This window comes from Labeo rohita, chromosome 11 (assembly GCF_022985175.1).
Source record: "Labeo rohita strain BAU-BD-2019 chromosome 11, IGBB_LRoh.1.0, whole genome shotgun sequence".
NCBI lineage: Eukaryota > Metazoa > Chordata > Actinopteri > Cypriniformes > Cyprinidae > Labeo > Labeo rohita.
The window spans coordinates 24,627,381-24,652,800 of NC_066879.1; the positions used below are offsets into that span (position 1 = coordinate 24,627,381).

General features: G+C 35.0%; 3 protein-coding genes across 5 annotated transcripts in view; 2 read left to right on the forward strand and 1 right to left on the reverse strand.

Annotated features, from left to right (window-relative positions):
- The first annotated feature begins 5,895 nt into the window (after positions 1-5,895).
- utp3 (UTP3 small subunit processome component) lies at positions 5,896-11,011 on the forward strand. The gene is made up of 16 exons (XM_051122026.1): positions 5,896-6,062; positions 6,364-6,451; positions 6,537-6,593; positions 6,684-6,740; positions 6,839-6,968; positions 7,082-7,150; positions 7,244-7,365; positions 7,452-7,604; positions 7,708-7,779; positions 7,927-7,967; positions 9,797-9,893; positions 9,971-10,087; positions 10,164-10,297; positions 10,376-10,436; positions 10,563-10,670; positions 10,764-11,011. Exons 1-16 carry the CDS (start codon positions 6,046-6,048, stop codon positions 10,851-10,853), a joined length of 1,413 nt encoding a protein of 470 aa, XP_050977983.1. The 5' UTR covers positions 5,896-6,045; the 3' UTR covers positions 10,854-11,011.
- Positions 11,012-11,135: 124 nt separating this feature from the next.
- Positions 11,136-14,372, reverse strand: ppcs (phosphopantothenoylcysteine synthetase). The gene is made up of 4 exons (XM_051122028.1): positions 14,247-14,372; positions 13,310-13,851; positions 13,117-13,220; positions 11,136-11,849 (listed from the first exon to the last, which is right to left on the reverse strand). The coding sequence occupies exons 2-4, from the start codon at positions 13,842-13,844 to the stop codon at positions 11,526-11,528; spliced, it is 963 nt and encodes a 320-aa protein (XP_050977985.1). The 5' UTR covers positions 13,845-13,851; positions 14,247-14,372; the 3' UTR covers positions 11,136-11,525.
- A 1,525-nt stretch (positions 14,373-15,897) lies between these two features.
- Positions 15,898-25,420, forward strand: part of foxj3 (forkhead box J3) — a 99,751-nt gene continuing 90,228 nt past the window's right edge. For all 3 annotated transcript variants that reach the window (XM_051122017.1, XM_051122018.1, XM_051122019.1), the window contains exon 1: positions 15,898-16,131. The gene's annotated coding sequence lies outside the window, so the exon portion shown is untranslated. The remainder of the gene's footprint in view (positions 16,132-25,420) is intronic.

Genomic DNA, 25,420 nt, shown 5'->3' on the forward strand with positions numbered 1-25,420 from the left:
TAACGTGAGTTACGTAATAATATTACTTTTTTTCAAGTAACTAGTAAAGTAACGCATGACTTTTGAAATTCTAAGAAAATATCTGAGTTACTTTTTCAAATAAGTAACGCCAGTTACTTTTTTCCCCCATTTATTGATTGACAAGTCTCCTGTCGGGAAATTTTGAGTAAACATGATGTTACTGTAGTTCTAGACTAAATGTGAACATGCATTAGTTCATCTCACTTAAAAAAACAGATTCAGTATTGTTCAAAATGAATAAAAACGGTGAAATGCAAACTCAGAATATGACGCAACCCTGCAATAATTAAATGTTAAATAAAACAAATATCCTTTATGTATTTAATCCCATTTTATTAACCAATGTCTTTGCTGCTGACCTACGATGATGCAATTCAGCCATACTAATAAGCAAAATTGCTTTAGATAAACTAACATTTGTGCTTCATTTTTTTATAGCTGAAGAGTGGTGATCTGCAAAAATGTACTTTTCTTTCAGCCTGAGGTGAATTCATTTCACTTCTGGTGTAAAAGGGCTTTTACATTAGAATTGTTTTATAATTAAAACAAAGAAGCAAGTCCTGCCTAGATATAAAAAAGTAACGCAAAAGTAACGCAACACATTACTTTTCATAAAAAGTAACTAAGTAAAGCAATTAGTTACTTTTTCAGGGAGTAACGCAAAATTGTAATGCATTACTCTTAAAAGTAACTTTCCCCAACACTGGCAGAAAGAGCCTTCAGCGTAAATCAGGGGTGCTCAACCCTGTTCCTGGAGATCTACGTTCCTGCAGAGTTCAGGACTGCATTTAGCCCAGACATAACGATACAAAATGTTTTTTTAACAGAAACGGTGGTGCGTTGCAACTATGAGTATTAGGCTTATCATTATTGCTGATCACTGTTGTTGTGCTATGATATTGTAATATTTGCCATTATATAATCAGAGGAGTATAGAAAAGTTTATGAAAGTGTCACTCTACAATACACTAGCAAAATATATAAATATGCACAGTATTTTTATGTTACATTAATCAGTGTCTAGCACACCCTTCTAAAGAAAAGGATATGGACCAGAATATTGCAATTACTACAGGATATTTAGACAAACCTAAATAAGTTCAAGGTCTATGTTTGTGTTCTTATTATTTCAGTTATTGTGTCTTTAATGTCAATACACACGTGCAAACAATATACTTGCTCTTGTGAATTTATTTTGATGTTAATTATATTTACTTGGACCCATTGTGCAAGCTGTCTCTTTAATACGGCGTGGTTTATATACATGTTGCTGCTGATTGGGCTGACATTTTTGACACACCCAGCAAACAAGAGAAAACATATCTCAAACCCCGTTGCACACCGTTTCCAAGAGACATGTCGTTCAACCCGGAATCCATAGCAAAACGTTGTGAACCGGTTTGAGCTTGAATGTGCCCCAGCTCCAACCCTGATCAAACACACCTGAACCAAGTAATTAGGATCTGAAGGAGCACTTGATATTTACAGACAGGTGTGTTTGATCAGGGCTGAAACTAAACTTTGCAGGAAGGTAGATCTCCAGGAATAGGGTTGGGCACCCCTGATATAGATGTTTTCACAAAGCAACCCTATACTACAATGTCAGTGAAATTCACAATAAGTGCTGTAAAGTTGTTAACATGATTGATTATTTCAAAAATCAGTAGAGACCTGGCTAAACATTTAACTAAGCAGTCTTTGTCTATAAAAACTGATCCATTCTCTATATCCTCTGTTGCATCGTGGGATATAGAATATATACATATGTTGATACAAGTGTTCAACATTCAAAACAACGCAGAAGTATAAAAACAATATATTGTGTCACAATATATTGTAATACTAAAATGTAAAGGTATTATGCATGACAATATTGTGTATGAAAAAAGAAAGCTTAGACAATTTAATTTAGTATCAGATATGTTAATATCACCCAAGAGGTAATTAATTATTAGTAATAAAAAAAAACTTAAAACAAATCATATTATTTAGTAAAATATCTAAAACGTTTGTGTAATCATTTGTGTCTAAAATAATTATGTATTTTTTAATATGAATATTTCTCTTCTGGTGTCACTTTTGTCCTGTGAATTGGGGAGAACGTTCAAGTTCACACTGATATAATACTAAATTCAGCATTTTGATAAACAGTGGTTTATCAGTATTTCAGAATGATTTTTAACAATGATTAAAAAATAATATTTGGGGTTGAAGACCACACTAGTGTGTTTTGTCATGTTTTCTTAATGACCACGAAAGCATTAAAATACAGATACGAGCATGGCATCATTAGACACTGCAATGGACAATGCACTTATATTTGTATAGTCATAATAACAAAAACAATGTGCTTTTGTAAAATAAAGAAAACAAACAGAATGCGCTCTCTGTCTCCGGGAACTTTCTTCACAGGCACATGAATAAAACAACCTGAATCTCAGTGAATATGTGCCTCACATACATGTTAAAATGTCAAATTAAGATATTCTCTTATTATATGATCTGAGGTCAGCCAGGTAAACATGTAGATGCCCCTGAAAAATGGCATCAAAACATTAAGCTTCATCACAGAATTTAGCTTACTTTCTTTTTCTGTTCTTTGGATGAGCCGCGCTACACGGGTGAAGACACACTCTGGACAGCAAGAACTCTTCTTGGAGTGACTCAGATAATGAATGATTGCATTTTGAAGAACCACTAATATAATTCCTGACATTAGCTTCTGATTCTTAACTTAATGAGTTCAGCTGTTGCTCGGATATATATAAAAAGCTACATATTTTTAGATGGATTTTTCCAAACAGGCTATTTTCAGACTAAAATCTGTATTTAGAGAAAATATTGGTTGAAATATGAAAAATCTCCTTACAGGCCACTTTTTATTTCAAATGTGATACAAGGCGTGTATATAAACTATGCTATATGTAAACATAATATAATAATAAACTATGAAATCCTTCTGAAAATTAAAGTTGGTTTTACTAAAATAAAAGTGTGGTAACCATGTTTTTTGCAGGTTACCATTTATACAATGGCAGCTTTATTACAAATACCATGGTATTTATTTATTTAGATTATATTTTGGTACATTTACATAGCTGAATCACAGTAAAACTATTTTGATTTTAGTAGCCTATTTGTATAATTAGATTAGCCTACTATGTTGTCTATGTGTAGTTTTATACTTATACTTTATAGTATATTTCTCTCCACTGTAGGCTATTTCTCAACATATAAAGCAGAATTACAATAAATGTTCACAATAAAGGTGTTTCGGGTCTCAGCAAACTAGTGTAAATTGACCAACAATGCCATCTGCTGTTTTTGGGAAAGGAAGTTGCTCAATTGCATTTGTGAGAAAATCTGCCTGCATGCATTTCTGAGAAAATTTAAGCCAAGTTTCCTCATAAAAAGGCTCACAGTTGTAATACACAATAAATATATTTGTCTATACCACTGCATTTTCTCGCAAAAAGAGTTTAATATTTGCAAATCACTTTGCGTTTGTTTGAAAGTCGCGTTTTTTCTTTGCAAATCAGATTGTGTTTATTTGCAAAATGCTGTGATTTTGCCAAGTAAGACATGTTCCTGGACCAACATGTTTTGTTGATCCTGGATCAACATTACTGTCCAAAAATAGACTTAACCCAATTCCTACCCCTAAACCTAACCATAACCATAATTTATTCCTAAAATCAGAGGGAAATGATAGCTGATTAACAAGAGTGTAGAAGCATCAAACTGTTATCGTAAGCCTAAAACTGATATTTCCTGAAAAGTTATCCCTCAGTTCTAAATGGCTGAATGAAATGTTGTTCCAGGATCAACAAGGATGTTGATCCAGGAACATGGTGTACTTGGCAAAATCACGTTCACCTTTGTTTTACTCGTGTTTTCGCATCTTCCCTATTAAATCCATTTATGCTGAAGGCTATTTTCTTACGCTGAAGGCTCTTTTGCCACTCAGTCTGGCTGAGGGGGCATGTCCTGGCAGGAAAGTGACATCAGTGCATACCCTCTATAGATCAGGGATAGGCAGCGTCCTAAGGATTAGTTCCAACCCAGAAAAAAAACTCACCTGCATGTAGCCCTAGTAATCCTGAAGACCTTGATTAGTTTGATCAGGTGTGTTTGATTAGAGTTGGAACTAAACTCTGCAGGTCATCGGCACTCCAGGACCGACGTTGCCTATTCCTGGAATAGATAGATAGATAGATAGACATTGTTTTTATTATTGGCAAGAACATGAAAGCCATTACTGATGTACTCTACATCCTCTTCTTCACACACACGCATATACATTACCAGTCAAATGTTTTTGAACAGTAAGATTTTTAATATTTTTTAAAGAAGTCTCTTCTGCTCACTAAGCCTGCATTTATTTGATCCAAAGTACAGCAAAAGCAGTAATATTGTGAAATATTTTTACTATTTAAAATAACTGCTTTCTATTTGAATATATTTTACAACGTAATTTATTCATGTGATCAAAGCTAAATTTTCAGAATCATTACTCCAGTCTTCAGAGTCACCAATCCTTTAGAAATCATTCTAATTAGCTGATTTGCTGTTCAAGAAGCATTTATTATTATTATTATTATTATTCTTAGGATTATTATTGGTAGGATTTTTTGATGAATAGAAAGATCCAAACATCAGCATTTATCTGAAAAGCTTTTGTAATATTATACACTATACCATTCAAAAGGTTCAATATAATTTTTGTGAGAAAAAAAGATAGAAATTAATACTTTTATTTAGCAAGGATGCTTTAAATTAATCAAAAGTGATGATAAAGACATTTACAATGTTACAGAAGATTTCTATTTCAGATAAATGCTGTTCTTGTAAACTATCTATTCATCAAAGAAAACTGAATAAATTCTACTCAGCTGTTTTCAACATAATAATAACAATAAATGTTTTTTAAGCAGCAAATCAGAATATTAAAATGATTTCTGAAGGATCACTGGAGTAATGATGCTAAAAATTCAGCGTTGAAATCACAAGAATAAATTACACTTTAAAATATATTTAAAAATAAAACAGATATTTTAAATAGTAAAAATATTTCAAAATTTTACTGTTTTTTCTGTACTTTAGATCAAATAAATACAGGCTTGGGGAGCAGAAGAGATGTCTTTAAAAGCATTAAAAATCTTGAAAAAAAAAAAAAAAAAAAAAAAATATATATATATATATATATATATATATATATACACTACCGTTCAAAAGTTTGGGGTCAGTACATTTTTATTGTTTCTTTTTTTTTTTTTTAAGAAATTAATACTTTAAATTAAAAACTTAATAATTAAAAGTTTATTAAAAGTTAATAATAAATAATTTACATTGTTATAAAATATTTATATTTTGAATAAACACTGTACTTTTTAAACTTGTTATTCATGAAAGAATCCTGAAAAAAAAAATCACAGGTTCCAAAAAATATTTGGCAGCACAACTGTTGATATTATCCAACATTGATCATTCTAATAATAAATCCGCATATTAGAGTGATTTCTGAAGGATCATGTGACACTTAAGACTGAAGTAACAGCTGATAAAAATTCAGCTTTTCATCACAGGAATAAATTCTATTTTAAAGTATGTTAAAATAAAAAACATTATTTTATATTGTAAAAACATTTTGCAATATTACTGTTTTTTTTTTCTATATTTTTAATCAAATAAATGCAGCCTTGATGAGCATAAGAGACTTCTTTAAGGACTATTACAAGTCTTACTGACCCCAAACTTTTGAACGGTAGTGTATATATATATATAATAACGTGGTGTCTGTTCTGAAACAAAGAAATTGCTTTTGGAGACTTTTATTTTGACGTACACTCTTGCGCAGTGGAGGAAGTATTCAGTAAGAGTTTACTTCCCGTGCTAAACGCATGTTGGAACTCCACGCGGATAATTGATGTATTTGTTGTGTCTTGGTTTATAAGCTACACAACATTTGTAAACGTCTCTAATATATACATCAAGTAGTATTTTTTTTCATAAACCGCTGACAGCATGGTTCGAGCACGGAGGTATGTAGTGTACTTGTCTTTGTGATTGCTAGTTTTTGCTCGTTATCAGTATGGTAGAACTTTGATCATGCTTTTATGAAACATTTTTAAAAATCCATCATTAAACCAACCGATTTAATGTATTTTGCATCGCATTTTACTAGGAAGTTTGTATAAATACACAGGAAATTTGTATAAATACACATTGCTATGCAGGCAGATTTCTACACTACAAATGTCAGTGCAAATATATAATGAAGTTCTTTATAATTTTACTATTGCGTTTTAGTAATAATGCAGTTTTTTGCATTTTCCCCCTAAGGATAGTAAAAAGGCGTAAAGAAAAGAAGCAAGAAGAATATGACAGTGATGATCCTCAAGCTTATAAGAATGAAGCCATTCCAGATAAGGTACTTTAAAAAAAAAAAAAAAAAAAAAAAATGTTTTATATCATTGTGATTTTCTGATTGTAAACAACAGTGTTTTTCTCATCAGAGATCATCAAAGTATGTGGAGGATAAAATAGATGAATTCCACAAAGAAAAAATCTCAGTGAGTTATATTTTCCTCATGTTTTTAAAGCATGAACTGCCAAAAAACTATCCTATTACATCATAATACAACTTTGACTTTGGTCTGTAGAAACTTTTGGCTCAAGGAATTGAAGAAGACAGCGACCAAGAGGATGAAGATAAAGCGGTAAGCAAATAAAACAATTGCATGAAGCTTTTTATTGACAATAATAACTTTACCTTTTCTGCTTTTAATGATCAGTAATAACAGTTTTTTCTTTCTAGGAGGAGATCATGCCCTTGGAACTTTCTGAGTCAGATGATGATGATGATGAAGCAGAGGAGGAAGTGCAGGAAGAGGATAATGAAGAGGAGACAGACATGGAAAGTGACCTAGAAGGAAAGCAAGATGATGGTAACGTGCTTTAAAGATTAGCCACATATAAAACTATATGTTCAAGTATATAAAAGTATTTTCTCCAACTTGCGCATTGATGTTTGAGGCATTGTCTTCCATTTCAATTCCAGATCTCCCAAATGACTTGGCTTGGGGAAACAAAAAGAAGATTTTCTATGATTCTGATTATATCACTAAAAGTAAGCATTTCTTCATTTTTACCTGTGATGTAGCTTTATATTATTATGCATGTGTATACATATTCTAGCATGTTTGTTTTGTATGTTCTGCAGAGGGTAAATCTCTTGAAGACATGGAAGCAGAAGACAAAGAGGAAGAAGAGGAGGCCAAAAAAATTCAAAGTAGATTGGTAGCCAACCTAAGCGAGGAGGACTATGATCTAAACATGCTTGAGGTACTAAATTTCCTTGTTCATTTGTAGAGTTTAGGTGTTTGCACCATATTACCCAAAAACCTTGTACCCTTTCTATGGTCAATTAGGAGTTTGCAGCAGAGGCTGAAGTGGAGAAAGAGGTTGAAAAAGAAGGAAGGATTGTAAAGGATTTAAAGACCATGTCACAGAAGGAAAAGCTCAAACTGCTAAAGAAAGAATCACCAGAGTTGCTAGAACTTATTCAGGACTTCAAAGCAAAGGTAGAGGATTGCAGCAATGACATTTGTGTGGTTTTTTTTTGCATTGTAAAACTATAAGGGTATTCCCTCAGTGATGTCTTATTGATGAATTTTGCATTCTCAGCTTACAGAATTGAGGGATGAAGTTCAGCCCCTTTTGGAGATGGTCAAAGATGGACGAATTCCTCCTGGAAAGGCTAGTTAAATTTACCTAATTATAGCTCTTCGTATGTTATTCGATTTTTATGTAATTACACTTTGAAATGGAGTCTAATATGCATTTTACTAATATGCACCTTTTGTCATTTTATTTTTTTTGCTTTGTATCATTTTCATCCTTTAGGGTGCAGAATACCTCAAAACAAAACAGCAGCTTTATCTTAAGTAAGCCTTGTCTACATCATTTTATATGATCAAATTCTTTGATTGCATTATTTAGGTCAATATCACCATAGAGTGTCTTTCAACCCTCACAGTACTCAAATTTTGGTCTTAGTTTCCCATTCGCTTTATGTCATGTCATAAGTAGTAAAAAATCAAGTACTATATAAACATGTTAGCTGAGCTCCCACACATTTTTTTAGATAATTATGGGACATTATTTGAAGCATAAACTATAAGATATGTCCACCCTGTCATGGACATATACATTACTGTATGTTTTCATTGTGATATGAAGATGCAAATGATATTTTCTGAGAAGTATAATGTCCTTTTCCTAAACAGGGTTATTTGTTTGCTTTCAAATTATAAATGCATAAAAGATTTTATGTAAACCATGTGTTTTTAAAGAAAATTGAAAATTGTACAATTCGCACATGCATTTTTTCTTATTTGGACAAAACTGTGATATTTGGATACAGTTTTTTTTGTTTGCATATTATTGCCCCCACACCTAGCTATTGAACACACTGGATTATAGAAATATGATTGAATTATTATTTAAATTATTTTAAAATAGCAAGATGACAGGGTGGACCAGCACATGACGGGGTGGACGCATAAAGCAGAACACACAGCATGACAAAATATGACAAACATTTAACTTCGAAAAAATAATATAATAATAATAACAAATAATACATTCTCAATCACATTGATATACCCCCCTTCCCCCAATTCATTTTAGATTTTAGCAATATTATCTACAAATGAATGCTATGTCCACTCTGTCATGTGTATGTCCACCCTATCAAGTCTTAAGTGGCTGACAGAGTGGACATTTTGAGCTTCAATTAGCACATTAGCTTACAACAAACTGTGATTAGCTAAATAGTCTTTGGTATATTTAAACGTACATATTTTGAAAATACTGTATTCTAATCACGTCCAGCATATTTTATGTCGACAGGGTGGACATGTTAAGCTTAGGAAAGCAAGTAAGCAAACATGAAAAAAATTGGTCAATTTAAGTCACCAACTTACTCGCCACAGCCGTTGAAATTCCCACCAATGAAGAGACAGAAAATCTGTTGTCCAGATGTCACTAAAGGGACGGCCTTTTCTTAAAGGGGCGGATTCTCTAATAGGACAGGGTGGACAACCATTAAAGGGACATGGACAAACTCTTCTTTATTAAATAAAAATATTAGTTTTTATTACCAAGTGGTCAGTACACTCAAATTGAGTAATCTCTTATTTAATAAAATATTAATAGGAGAACAAAATTTAAAATGTTATGATTTGACTATATTCTACTCTCATTAAAATTTAATGAGCAGTGCATGGGACATAGCAAATAACACGCATCCTCCTACACAAAGCTTTAAAACATCTAGAAAATGTATCTAAAGAGCCAAGTTATGCTTTTGTTATGAATATAAAAACTTAATATAACACACCCTTTCATAGTCATTTTTATGTTACGTTGTCATGGCACATGAGTTAAGTACAGGACACCAAAAGGCACCCTACAGTGATATTGACCCATTTATATTGCATTATAATTATATTCATAGCACAAACATATGTATTTTTTAAAACTTTTATACAGCAAGAATGTGTAAAATTGATCAAAGTGATGGTAAATCAGCATATTAGCCTGATTTCTGAAAGATCATGTGACACTGAAGACTGGAGTAATGGATTCTGAAAAGAATAAAACACATTTTTAATGTGTATTCAAATAAAGTTGTTTTCAACTTGACTCAAACTGAATAATGACACAATTGTCACTTAACCTTTTTTCACTATAAATATTCATTTTTTTCCAGCTATTGCACAAACATTAGTTTTTATTTGGTTCTAAAAGCGAAGCGAATTCCTGCACATAATCATCCTGTGATTGAGAGATTACTGACCTACAGAAATGTAAGTAAAAACAAATTTAGATATTTATTTAAAAAATTGTAAGCTTTCAAAACGTCATCTCATGTTCAATTTCACAGCTAATAAATGAACTAGGAGCGGTAGATGCTAGACTGGCTCCTCAACTGCGTCAGCTTCTCTATGGAGAACGGCAAGACAGAACCGTAAAGAGACCAGCGGGCAGCAAACATATCAAAGTAATTACTTTCCCATTTTAATCTATCTAAGTTATAAAACTGGCTTTTTTCTGAGTCTGACATGTCTATATTTTAGGTTTCAGGAAAGGCTAGGTTGGATGAATCAGAGGAGTCGGAATCAGACGAGGAAGCGAATCTGCGCTTTTACAACGCCATGGCAGAGAGACAAAAACTCAAGAGGAAGAAGAGCGAGATACAAAACGAGGACAGGTATAACATTCAGCGCTTGTGGTTTGTCTTAAATAAGGCTTCAGAAACTATACTATATGTCATTGACTGCATTTCCAGATTGGAGGAGGAGGAGGAAGAGACGATGGACGAAAATGCTAAAAGAGCGATCACCTATCAGGTGAGGTGTTGTGGTTAAATTATACATGCAACTCGCACCCCTAACGACTTTTCACTTGAACACATGATCTAAAAAGTCATATTAGGGACAGTGTTATTGTAACCACATCATATGTTTTGTGAAAAGATGTCTAAGAACAAAGGGCTCACACCCAAGAGGAAGAAGATTGATCGGAATCCCAGAGTCAAACACAGAGAGAAGTTCAGACGCGCCCAAATTCGTCGGAAGGGTCAGGTGAGTGTCATAGGATTCTATGATTCACTTTTGTTATAAATTTTAAGGTATAACTACTCAAAACGGACACTAAATCTGGATTATTTGTATCAGGTTCGTGAGGTGCGCCGTGAGGAGACAAGATACAGTGGAGAATGGTCTGGAATTCGTGCTGGAGTTAAGAGGAGCGTCAAACTCAAGTGATAAATCTACAGATGATATTCATCCAAAAATTGTGATCTTAAAATGGATATTTCTAGTGTTTCTGCAATGTTCATACTCACTTTCACAGATATTAACACGAAGATTTGACATGTTTTATGCAACTGCTCAAACAGCAAATATAATAAAGTCATTTCTGATCACAAAAAAAATATTTTTGGTAACGTGCATTTCAGAACTGTTAGCATATTAAAAATAAAACCTCAGAAGTATTAACATGTTTAAAGCAGAAACAGTTTATTTTTAATACATTACACATTCTATATTATTTAAAATTGAATTTACATCAGCTGTTAAAGTGTGTGATTTGTTGCAGACGGCTTTAAAGTTTTCAAAATATTAAGCAAAGGCAAGATTAGGATAATTACTGAAGCATATATTATCTTGTTTTTAAACTGATTAGTCGAAATATAGTGTATTAAATACGATTTTTTTTGTACAGAGAAAATTACTAGATCTATAATAAGCAAATTAATTTCACAACAGATGTTTCTGAACTTGCAGATGTCATTTGGAACGACAAAAACAGAAGTCAGATTTTCAGGATCAGTTTCTCTATTCAAATTTGAACCGCAATGATTACAATACAGCAAAAACTGATCCCAAAACTGCCTTGAGCTTACAGTACATGCTACAAAATCACAACAAGGTTTTTCATATTTTTTGAGACATAAATTGACTGTGTGCTGAAGTCAGATTACTGACAATCCTGTCCTCAATCTCTACCTCTTTTTGTACTTCCTCGTCTGTGAGGACCAGCTCTTGTTGCGTGTCTTTGGTTACAACAACCACATAACCACGGCGGGTGTCGAGAACGTTCGCAACAACTGCCTGGTGGTTGTATGTTTCTAAGGCACGCCGTGCTCGCTCCAAAAGGATAGAGGGGTCCGTTTCCAGCTTGAAAGAGATGACAAATGCCTTAGGTGCCCAGTCCTTCACCAGTGGGGACAGCATCTTGGGAACCATCTTCATACTTATCTTAAAAAACATTAAATAAGCAGATGAATGACATATGTTGTTTAGAATTTATTTTTAAAAATTACATAAATATAAATACTTATTCATTTATGGGTTGACCATTACGTGTTTTTCAGGGACGATGCCGATACTGGCATTTTTACAGATCAAGCATACTGATATTTTGAACAGATTATATATATATATATATATATATATATAAATATAAATTGTTTTTGTGTAAACATTTTAATTATGGTCAAAATGAAGAATAACAAGGGCTCTGACAAAAACTTTTTTTTAAATGCTTGTAAATTATTTTATCTGCAAACCGGTTTTGAAAATGACATATAGATAACCGATGAAAGCATTTTTAAAAATTTGTAATATCTGCGCAGACAATTGGTCTATATATGTATAAAATACTTTAAGTTACAAAATTCAAAATAAATAGAATATAATAATAAATATTAAATCAAACAGCACAGTTTCAGGGTCGATGCCAATAATTACAGATCAAGTATATCAATATTTTAAACTGATATATATGTCTAATTTAAGAATGAAAATTAATGTCAAAATTAAGAATAACAAGGGCTCTGACAAAAAAACGTTTTTTTTTAAATGCTTTTAAAACATTTTATTTGTAAATAGGTTTTGAAAATAACCAATATGGATAACAGCATAAAAATTCTTAATATTGGTGCTAAATTACATAATTATAAATAAATCTAATAAAATTAATAAATATTAGATGACAGCACAGTTTCAGAGCCAATGGCAATTATTACAGATCAAGTAGACCGATATTTTGAACTGATATATATGTCTGGTGTAAAAGTTTTAATTAATGTCAAAATTAAGAATAACGAGGGCTCTGACGAAAACATTCTTTAAATGCTTTTAAATAATTTTATTTGCAAATCGGTTGCAAATGACCAATATGATAACTGATAAAAGCATAAAAATTCTTAATATCGGATAAATCTTAATATAATAAAAAAATTGATAAATATTAGATCAAACAGCACAATAATATAGTGAGTAAAAAACATTAATTTAACATAATAAAAAGTAATTATTTCTGAATAATAACAAATTTATCATATTTATTTATTTATTACATAAATTTGGTCTGTATCCATGAAAACATATAACTGCTCTTTGAATTTTAGAAAGGAGGTTCCTTGCATGAAGATAATTATATTGGGTGGTCTGCCACAATCTAAGAGATTAAAAATTCCTGATCTATAAAACTGAATTAATATTTGTATTTATTATACCACACCTGAAGTGGCCCATTAGAAGACTGAATTTTGTGTTCTGGCATTTCATATGCTGGGATGTAGAAATCAGAAACTGCAGCAGCCAAATAAAACATAGCCTTGGACCCTTAGGAGGGAAAAACAGAAATGAATACAACTATTAATCCCACTATAAATGTATTCAGCCTCAAGTAATCAAAAAGTGGTTTCGTTCACCTATGGAGCTTAACGCTTGAGCTGCTGCCTTGAGTAGATGGAGGTACTCTGACAAGGTGTTGAATTCCACCGGCAGCAGCAAACCTGCCGCTTTCACTGCCTGATAGCGTTTTAAAACCTTTGCGATGTTTGGAAGTTCGTTCTGATCCACCAGGATCTGGCTTTTATCCTCCTTACCAGTCTCCAAACGTAAGATATCCAGTAAATTGACCCCCGTGTATAGACGAGTGTATGGGTAGAGAGAACGATGCCTGTGGAGAAAGATCACCGCATAACCGGAGTCCAGAAAATACTCAGCAGAGGAGGCCCCTCGCCGACCACTGCTGAAGTTGTCCAGGAACCGTACTGTTCGGGACTCCAGAGGAACTTTGGTTCCCCCTGAGGTGATCAAAACTACTCTGCGCCCGGCCGATCCATGGTGTTCGGCAAACTCTGCCATGAGATTCTTGACCTCCTCCACATGAGAGGGCACCGCAAACTCTTCAGACAGTCCTACGTCCACTGGTTTTGAGGCTGAGGGGTCAGAGTGGGCCATTGTGAACCTAAATGAAAGACGTTTTGGTTATTAAAGTGCTATCAATATGCATGTGTTTATGAATGACCATTTGGAATTAAACAAAAGCTGAAGAAGATCAGTTTTCAGACCCAAAATAATATGACATTACATGCTACATAATTGTCCATGAGCAATACACAGTTGGTCATCTATGAAATGAAGGTCAGATAAATATTTCACCAAGTTCTTGCACTGTGTGAGAGAGAGTATTATAATTATCATGACTTTCACCAGACAAAAACTAAAATATTTTCATTTAACATGCGTACTGCACAATTCAATCCTAAAGACAACACATTCTCGCTGTCCAGTGTAAGAAAGCGTCTCTTATTATCGCGCTGATATGGAGAAATTAACGTAATAAGATAAACAAGGGTTTACCTGTTTGCTCACTCACAAATAAAACGCTAAAGAGTATAATACACCCGCGAATGACCCTAATAAACTTGGACTTGTTAGTGTGTGACAGTTCAGCACAAGCAGTTCCTACAACTTATTATGGTTGAGTGTGCGCATGCGCAGCTTTGGATGTTGTGATTGGCTCTTTCAGAGGGCCGCTGTGAAAATTCCAAAATAAAGGTTTTCGGATCTCTGTTATTTTTTTTCAGACTTTTATGGGAAACGTGGATTACAGTGGTATGAAAGACAAAAGAAAATACACAATAAAAGAAGCAGTGTATAATACGCAATCCATTTAATTCATAATGTACAATAAACAGTGGTAAAAATATCCATCCAACATATAAAGCACATTTCCAATGTATGCTTTGTAGGAGAAATGAACTGCAAAATATTTGTAAAACATGTAGTCCCCATTCAGGTTCACAGGGGGCAGCATTGTTTAAATAATACGAAATGAGAAGTGTTTTTTTTTAACAGCTTAAAAGCTGCAAATTATTTCGCAAACATTTAGGACTGGACCATGACAACTTAACATTATTAATGTGATGTTTACCCATTCTACAAATAAATAAACACTCTTTATTTTAAGATTCACAACTATTAAAATAACAATCTAATAAATTACGAGAAATAAGGAAATTGTTATTTGAAATCAGAAACGCTGTACCACAAAAGTAAAACAGATGAGGAATGTTTTTCTTCCTCCATGCAAACAGAGCACAGCGGTGAGACGTCCTTTAAAAATTAACTTATTATTATTAATATTAGTATTATTAATGTCCACATCTTTTATTAGGAAAATTATATTAGTATATATACCGCTTTGCCGAAGGCTTTATGGATTGTACTGTGTATTAGCCCTAATAACGTTTCTTATGAATCACAGATTGATTAATATTAAAAATACCGAAGATACCTGAGGAAATCACAATCCGCTGTGGTAAATCAACATCCATGAATTGCCGGATTAAAAAAAAAAGACAAAGAAAAAGTCTAATAACAGCATAAAATCATCTTCATTTATTAATAAATATGTTAGGAACTATCTACACCTTCCAAAATAGGTGTATATTCGGATATACAGCTACTTATTCCACAAAGATTTTATAATCTGGGCTGTTATTAGCAGTAATAAAGTTTCTTTTGAATCGATTAGTACATTTAATAACCACGTATAAGTCTCTTTCCTTTTAAGAATGGTAGGATTTATTTATTTATTCCCTTGCAACCCCCTTAAATGTTAAAAAATATATATATTTTTTTGTTTGTTATTTATTGTTTGTATATATATATATATATATATATATATATATACACACCTACAAATGGACATTTATGTTTGACTGGAGATGTAATGATTGGAAAGGGTGTATTTTTCATATGCATATTTGTGTTCTCCACTAGAGAGATGTAAAAAAAAATTTAATATTCGATTTTTTTTTTATTGTAGGGTATGCGTGTGCTTACGATAATGGTAAGTATGAAAAGTCGCTGATAATAATTCTCGTAATGATATTCTTGTACACTAAAGGCACTACTTTCCGGCTGCAAAGCCTGTCGCAGCTTGGTACAGTGGGCCGTTCTCCGGCTAATGTCCAAAAGTAGTTCCGGATTTTTGATCCGCGCAGTCCCCGGATGTTAGCTATTCAGAGAGAAAGACGAACGAGCGAGAGAGAGGCGGAGAAGCTAGGAGACGCCACGGACAAACCGGTAAAGGGATTGCGGGTCTCAAACCCACGACAAACACGGAGAGCTGAGGCTCGTTTCGAGGAGAGAGAGGGAGCTGTGATCGAAAAAAGGAAGGGGAGGGGACGGCTAACTTTGACAGACCTGCACTGGCCTCCAGTAGCGGACACGAGCCCGGGTGAGTGCGGGTGAACGTTACGAGCTCGCGATATGGAGCTCGCGAAGTTGAAGTCAGGGCCCGCGAAAAATGGACGACTTTAACTGTTAGTTGTGTGGTGCTGAAGTTCTTAGCAAAGCGGGAGGACGGACGTTCAGGCCTCAAGTGGTATGCTGCTGCCGCTGCCGCTGCCGCCGCCGCCGTCGGTCGGGGGCAGGTGGGGACACTGCAAGCTCCACTGTCACAGGAGAACAAGTTTAGTTAGCAAGCTGCTAGCCGCCAATACGGTTTTTGTCAGACAGGTAGCGAGAGTAAGCTGCTAATTAGCCGCCAGCTTTACTTTAGCTCGCCTGCTATTTGTTCGCCTATCTGACAGGCGTCAGACTTGAAATATTTGTGACTGAAACTCGGTCAGTAAGCCGAGCTGGAACGGAGCTCTTCGACCGGGAACTGCCAAACGAGCAACTTTTGGTCCTGTCAACTAACAGTAGTTGGAGGTGGAGGCCGTATCTATTAATATTTTGGAAACAGACGCGCGGCAGCTGCGTGTCATTTTAAATACGAATCCTGGCCAACTTGTGGGGCCATTAATATGCATACGAGTTCGGTTTTTGTGGGAACGAGATGTCAGATTGTTTATGGAGCGTTGTTAAGATTTTTAGTTTTGACTTTATGAAGTTGTGCATGACTTATTTGCATTTCTGTCAGACTGGTGATGATAGAACTCAGTAAGTCTGTACTGTTCTGATCTTGCATGTAACGTTAGCTCATTTGCAAGATTTTATACACATCATATATAGACTGTCATATCTAGTCAGTGCAAGACTAGTCCCCCTTCTAGTCAGCTGCTGGAATGTTAGCCGCTGTCTGTCAGGTATTTGGATTTTCCCCTTTAGCTGCTGCAAGAACAGACCTTTACTGTCATGTTGTGCTCTGTGTTGAATTTGATTTCTTCTTGTTTATATCGGGATGTCTAACAACTATAATTTACATGGAACCATCATAATTTGACATTTAAGGCAAGACACCACAGTTGAACATGGTAAGAAATATCTATCTATACTACCCCAGTTGATTAATCACAGTGCAATATGACAAATTGTTTAAATGGTATGTTTAAATATGCAAATGCGGCTTGATATAATTACATATGCACTTATGTACAAAGATTACAATTTGCAGATGTTCAGAATTCTCGTTTCATTTCGTTGACATATTAGAGTTAAAATTTACAGAGGGGATTTTGGTATCTTTTTATCACTCCATAAATCAGAAAATACTGTCTGCGGTATTAAAACGTTATATGCCGTCAGTTAAGTGATATATGAACAAGACACTCTGTAAAAACAGAATATAGATAGCAATAAAACTCTGTAAGTGCTGCCGAAGTGAAGACTTAGGGAGCATTCGAGAAGACAACTTTTAAAAATATGTATTGTAATTGAAATATACAGATACAGAAAGATAAAATGTAATCAAATAAATATACAAATGTGTAGAAATGAAGACATCTTAACACCAATATCTTAAAATTGACCAGTGCATGAAAAACAAAAAACAAAAAAACAATGGTTGTGCCTGTTGTGTCTTGCCTTAAGTTGACAACGACAGCTTGTCTGCATATTTTTGCATGCATGTTACATTTGTATTGGCCTGATGAGGATTGACCAACAGCATTCTATTAGTTATAACAGGATTTCTCCCCCTCCTCATTCACTTAAGGAGTAGAGTACGAATGGAGAGACTGTTGAATTATGTACCAGCATGCTTAAAATATTGAATGATGGACATATGTGAACTACCCGGGACATATTTTCCCCACCCAGTCAGTGTAGCAGTACAATAGTGTGAAAGATTCACGTTAGCACCAGACTTGTTTGTCTTTGGGTTGTCAGCTCACAGAACGCAGAAAATGATTGAACCATCAGTTGCCTGTCAGAACACGCCTGGTGGTTCTTGTCCTGAAACTGCTGCCTTTTAGTATTTACAATTATTGCATCAAGAACGTTGTTACATTTGTAGAAAAAGTGATTTGAGTCATGAGTCTTATGCTGTACATTTTGTTCTCCTGAAATGTTTTGTGCTTTCATATTGCTATAAAATGGTGAAATAGTCTGTCTATCTATCTATCTATCTATCTATCTATCTATCTATCTATCACATTTTTCAGATTTGATCAGGTTGTGCCATACAACATCACAGAATTCATTGCTGCTGCTTGCTCATGTTTTTTGCGGTTGTTTTCTCACCGAAAATGTTATTTCCTGGAGAATGATGTTATTGATCTAGCATTTGTTAGTTAAATATATATTATAGATATGAGAAAAGACTAACAGGGTGTAAAAATGATAGTGAGGATACAGGAAAAAACTATGAAATTATTACCAGATAATACATGTTTTGTTTTAAATGTTTTGATTGATAAAGAAAAAAAAATACCCGAAACATAAGTCAGTTTAAAATTCATCTCTGTTCATAAAAATTTATATGGTTCTTTAGTATTTTCAAATATATTAATGCATATATGATGAGGGGATGACATTGTATAGCACATGAATGATTCATTATTTATGTTGTTCTTTTATTGTTAATATCCTCTTAATCTCATTGCATGTCCTTTAACTTTTTGGGGCCTAATATCACAGTGAAGCCAGCTGAGAGTAGCTATGAAAGAAGTTTTTGTTACTTTGTTTTAAATGCTGTCTTAAGAAAGGTATTACCCCTTAAGTGTCTTTTATCTTTCAACTTGTTCTGTATGTTGTTCATTAGTGCTTTGCTAAATGGGCTGGAATGGGAGCTGTTAAAGAACACAAGCATGGCATCTGTTGTAGCGTACCATAACTGTTCCCATGCCAGGATCTGACGAGGCCTCCGCCGCAGTATTGCATACAGACTCGTCTCCGTCTTGCCCTCAGGCCTCAGTGGGCATCCTGCCGCTACGTCTAAACTCACCTGGAAACTGCTGGCTTTATGCATTCCACCTACTTTATCATCACTAAACGACGCCATAGGCTACACGCCAAATGGGGCATTGTATGGCGCTTTAGATCTTTGGTGGCTGTGTTATTAATTTTTTAAACATTGGAGCTATACGGTGTTCAGTGTAATGAGCTGTCTTTACCGTTGCACTGTTTACAGTGTTTTCTGAGGCATTAGCATTTTTTTATTTTTCCCCTCTGCTGAATTGGTTGATGAGATTTTGTCCCACATTTAGAAAAGTTAAGCCTTTCTCCAGCTGTGCAGCCCAAACATCTGTTCTCGTACATTTGTGTCGTGTGAAACCAGCGTATCGGTTTCTCTCTTTTTCTGTCTGGTCGCAACAAGTGGTTTGCTTTCGGACAGATTTTAGTTTGTGATGTTGAAAAACCCTGTTGTGACTTTGAATTAGCAGCAAGGTGTGTGTAGATTGAGCAGTCTGACGTGAGCAAAGAGGAGACAGCCCCTCACCTTTTGCATACCAATAGCTCATTTGGAATTCAGCGGTGGCCCTTTGCCCAGCCCTGTCTCACTGAGAGGCTTTTAATTTTTCCCCCTTGTTGAAGTGATTATTCAAATGGCTGTCCGTGAGATGAAGTTATCAGACCCCTGTTGGTAAATGGGGTCCAGGCAAGCTAAATGCATGGGTTCCCCAGCTCAGAAACTGCCCATCAGGTAACCACTCGTTGCTTCCTCCCTCCCTCTGGCAGTGACATTAAATATCTGGATAAAAATGCTTTTTGCTACTTTTCTGTGTTATGCATTTTCTTATTTTACTTTTTGCAACCCTCAGTGGCTGTCAATACTGCATGTTGGTGCTTGTTAAGCATAGAAACTATTTGCAGTGCTAGTGTTAAAATAATTCGTGTTTATTAGTTAAATGCAAGCTGCGTTAATTCAGACAAGCTTAATTCACAGCATCTTCTCATTTTCTTATGTATCAGGAATGTGATAGAACATATTTTCATAATCTAGTCTAGACTAGTCTTGAAAGGTTGAAAACCTAGTTAACGTTTTGATTTCTCAATTGTAGTTGTTTTGAACTTGTATTGAGTTGTAAATCCCAAGATTGATCTTTTAGTCTGTTTTATGTTAATACATGAACAATTATTATTTGTAGCACGCCTCAAATTCTGTCAGTATTTTCACTGTAAGTGATGAATTAGAAGACCAAGCTTCTCAAAGAGGGTTTTACCATGAGGACTTTTAGCCTGCAAAAGCAAAACATTTGCTCAGGATGCTAAAATGCCCTCTGAGAAGGTTTGTCACCTTTGTCAGTATTAATTGATTTGTTATGCAGCCGTTTTGGGCCGTGCCTATTTTGTGTTGTCCATTTCAGGCTGTTGCAATAACGCCTTGCATACCGAGACTCTTGTTATGCCAAAAACCAATATAAAGCCTTGCTGTGGTAGTGGTGAAAGTCAGTAAGTAGCTCGATCTTCATTAGCAAAGCTGTTCGTCACTAGAATGCAGATGAGCTATGAAGCCATTCATCTCTGATTCCAATTTGAATCTTGTTTGCAGTCATATTGTGTGAGCCCACTTTTTCATGTTCAAAAAGTCTCTTTATGTGAAAGATCACTGGGGGATAATTGCACTTAAGTGAACCTCATTTAGAACTGACCAGAGCAATTACAGTAACTGCAGTTCCGGGCATTTTTAGGCCACTGGTTGCTAGTTTTGCCGTTTCAAGGCTATGATCAGATTGGAAATGGATTGACGTTGAATAGCAGAACCATTTTGAACAAATTCATTCTCATGAATGACAATTAAAATATTTTGAGCCTTTTGCAAGGTGTTATGAGGTGAGACGAAGCCAACACAGTTTCTTCAGGCGAAACCCCCGGGGCTTTTGGGAGCTGTTTTATTATTAATGTTATTCAGGAGCCAAATTTCGAGTTTTGCTCAGCTGGGTGCTTTAATCTATTTTTGCTGTAAATTAATGAATTTTTAAAGAGCCCCTCACTAGATATGGGTGGATATGGGAATGCTGCACTGGTTCAGAGTTTTTCAAACAACCCCCCACCCCTGGGAAGAGGAGCGCAGATCTACCGAAGCACTACACTTTCATTTTTTATTAATGCTGAAATACACTGCCAGAGCTCTACCAGTCTCTCCATGTACAGAGAACTTTGTTAGATGTTGGTCTGTGCTGTGCTGCACTGGCAGATCCAACAGCAGTTGGAACTCCAGATATGCAGTGCAGCGGACAGATTATGTGTCATCCGCCCCCATTACCTGGCTGGAGACCCATTCTACCTTCCAGATCAAGTTTTTCATGATTGCAAACGTGGCCTTGGCTGCCTTTTTGCCCTCATGCATTGGTTTGACTAACCTCTTTCCCTATCTACTGTAGCGTTTTGTGGTTTCAGCAGGTTGCATGCAGTCAGTCGCTTTCATTAACGATGTAGCGTTACCTTTTTGACTACACATGTCCTCTGTTCACCACAGGCACGTCAGTGAAATTTGTGGGGATATACCTTGGTGTACATTCACTTCTTTCGGTATGACTGCAGAAAAATTTCTTGCTGCATTGCCTGTTTGTCCTTGGTGAAAAAGGCTGGTCTGCAAGGGTGCGTCACAGTGGAATTGGAGGACTTTGTGTGTCTTATGTCTCCTAAAACTGTCGAGCAGCACAGTATCGTTCACTTAGCGGCTGGTGAAGGTAACAGAGACTGTGGACGCTGTGAGCAGGGAAAGGATTTTACCTAGATTACACAGCTTAAGTAATCATAATCAAGCTTGGATAATACCATTTAATAACCATTTTAATTACTTTAGCTTACTGCACACTCAGCTGTAGTTACAAATGCACTTGTGGAGAAGCCCTAATAACTTGCTAAAGATGGACAATTATCCATGCTCTGTGCTCTGAGAGCAATTTTTGCCCAGTTCCCTCCATGTTTTGGTTCATTTCTCCCATATGAGTGTCTCAGTAGCCAAAGCTGTAATGCAGACATTCGTCTGATTAATAAAGCTAATTGGTTTAGTGCAGTGGAAATGTTCAAATTTTGTTTTTAGAGTTGGCTTTAAAAATTGCAGAATGGCGGACTGTTCATTTTAAATAGTGTTGCATCTATTATGGTTTTCAAAACGTTTTTTAAAAGGATTTCAAGCTCTTAATGTTTCATTTTTTTCAGCACTAATTTGACATGGTATTATGCTAATTGGAGAATTGAATAATGCTTTAGGTCACTTTCCTGAAGCAGTGAAATTGGTTATGTTAAGCTGTGCCTAAAGAACTTTCGAGTAAATCTGAATACCGCAGTGCTGCGTTTCTACGTCTCCTTGAGAAATGCTCAAGTTATAGAAATGTGTTGCATCATAAAAATGTTTGCTGGTTGCAATAAGTGTTTTGAAGGAGTACTCAATATTATTCTTGATGTGGGTAGCATGTAAATGCTTCATAGTCTTTCCAGGGAAGCAGCACCAAGTGATTTTTGCCTAGGACTAGTAAAATAATTTAATATTATAGTTAGTGCTGTCACAGTTTTTTTTTAATTTAGTTAAAGTGTAAGCTTAACATACACTACTGTTGGTCCAGGGTCAGTGAGATTTTTTTTTCAATGTTTTCTTGAAAAGAAGTATTTTACCAATACAGTAAAACAGCAGTATTGTGAGGTATTATTACAGTTTCAAGTAACTGATTTTATTGTAATGTATTTTACAATGTAATTTATTATTGTGATGGCAGAGCTGAATATTTAGCATCATTGTCAAGAATTTATTTTTTTTTTTTTTTAGCAATTAAAAAGTCTTTATTGTGTCTCCCTGATACTTTACTTTACTTTGCTGAACTTACTGATGCCAAACATTTGAATAGTAGTGTATATCAACAGAAATATTAGTCTTTTTGGTTGGCTTAGGTGTTGTGTTTTAGAACCCACCTAAATATTATTTTCTGGCTTTTTTTTGTTTTGTTTTTTAATTAAAGCATGGAATTGTAATTTGAGTTTGCAATGATCTTTGTTATCTCAAATAGTGGTGAACAGGTGATTATGTAATTATGACAGGATCAATAACACTATTTAGCATAATCTTAGGTCAGCCTGAGCCACTCTCGTTTTTGACTGTCTCACCTGTCTTGTGATTAAAATGTGTTTACAGCATCATTACAGACCTGCTGTGGTTTGCATCGAAGGTAAAACTGGCACAGGAAGTGTTTAATGCATTTAGCACACTACCAAGCTTGAGTTACAGTGTTGGCGTTCTCTTGTGATGCATTTCACGCAAGTTCTTTCAACCTTTTGACTCCATTGAGTAATAGTTTCTGCTGCACTAAATTCTTAAAGGGGAATGATTCTGTCATTATGCTTCAGAAAGTTCTTGAATGAAGCCAAAGTAGTGCTCGGTGAAAGTGGGGAAATGGAGCTTTAAAATGACGTAACTGACAGCAAAAGTGATTTCTCCCTCCTCTTCGAAGACCCTCGCTCCTCCTGAAGTCTCACACTGCTGCATTCAACTGGCCTCTCTCACTTAACAAACAAGAGGTCTGTGGAGAATGCCTCATGTTACTCAAATGAGTCATATTTCCTTTGGACTCGGCGCTGCTCCCTTTGCACAGCTTGAATTAACTTGACGTGGGGGAGGGGCACACTCATCCCTGCTTGACTCCAAAGCTTTCGGTGGTTTGGTCCGTGCAATTGGCCCTGTGTTGGTGTGTCAGTGATGGGACATGAGCCACACTGATCAATGGGTCTTTAGAATGCCAGATCCCTTGGTGGCTGACACCACTGACATCGGGTTGGGCCGGCTGAGTCATCGTCTCTTAAATAGGCCGACTGGAATCCTAGCCCTTGGAGTGACCCCGCCAATGGCTGCAGGAGAGGAGGAAGCTGCACCTGGTGTCTAAACTCACTTTTATGATGTTCTGTTTGTTTGTTTTTTAAGAATGCAAGCTTTAGAGGGACTCCGGCTATATAATTTGCTGAAAGTAAATCAGCATTGATAATTCAGCATTGGAAGTGTCTAGTTTTGTGGGGTTGTTGTTTTTATGTTCTCTTCCTGTGAATGTTTGCAAAGGATATTGGACTAGAACAGGACAGTCTGTCTAGTAACAACTGATATGTTTGCAGTAATTTTGCTGGTGATGCAAAGCAAGCAACATTGTTGGTATTGTATCATTTGCACGCCAGATCTAACGACATTAATGGTGTACATTCACTTGTCGTAAAAAATGTTAGAGGTGGCATGTTCAGTTAATTTCTGTAAGGCAAGTGTTCTATTTCAGTGAATCATGTTTTGGAATCTTATAAATCAGGGTTGGAAATGAATGAGGGCTTATAGCAAAAATGCCCCATAAACTCAAGACAAAGGGGCAAAAAATGCACCTGCACAATTAAACAACGTTTTATGGCTGTCACAATTAAAATGAAATGTTAAAAAGTATATTCAAAAATTACATTTGGACTTTTAATACTGAAACAGATTGCTATTTACATGCTGTTTTGTGCAGCGTTGAACCTTATAAACAATCAAACATGTTTCTGTTGAACTTAGGAATTCACGGGCCAATCAGAGGCGCTTAGATTAGTCAGCACTGAAAATGCTGGAGCTGTTGATGAGTGTGCACGCTCACGAATTCCCTCATCATAAACAACACAGTGCAGATAGGATGTAAATAAAAGATTAATTTAGTAGCTTTTGGCAGTTTTTGCATAACTTGTGCAAGATTAGACTAACATCATGGACTGACCTGTTTGTTATGAATGTGATATACCCAAAATGAAACAAAAATGCTTTGTGTTGTTTTCTGTATTGATAATCATTTATACAATATAAAGAGCAACAATCTACAATAATGATTTTTGTCATACAGTTGCAGACTTATGAGTCACTTGTGTTTTCAAAGTGTAATCTAGATAAAATTGTAAAAAGTGTATTATTGACAACAGTTCAAAATATTGATTTAATTAATTGGGTAAATTTAAGTATTTAACATTAAAGATAAATATTAAATAGATTTATTACAAATACAAATATATACAAATTATTTTAAATAAATGCTGTTGTTTTGAACTCCCAGTTAATCAAAGAATCCTAAAAAAAAGATCACATTTTCCACAAAAATATTAAGTAGCACAACTGCTTTTACCATAATTTAAGCAGTAAATCAACATATTCAAATGATTTCTGTGACACTGATGATTGGAGTAGTATTACTATTTGTACTGTGTTTGTTAGTCCTATAAAGCAGACTAGCAGCTTCAGTGAGCAGAGACTTATTTCAGCAACATGAAAAAAATTGTGCAGACTGCAAACTTTTGAACAGGACTGTGTTAATCAGTACAGCTATTTATTTCTGTATATTGATATATTGGTGCATATAAATATA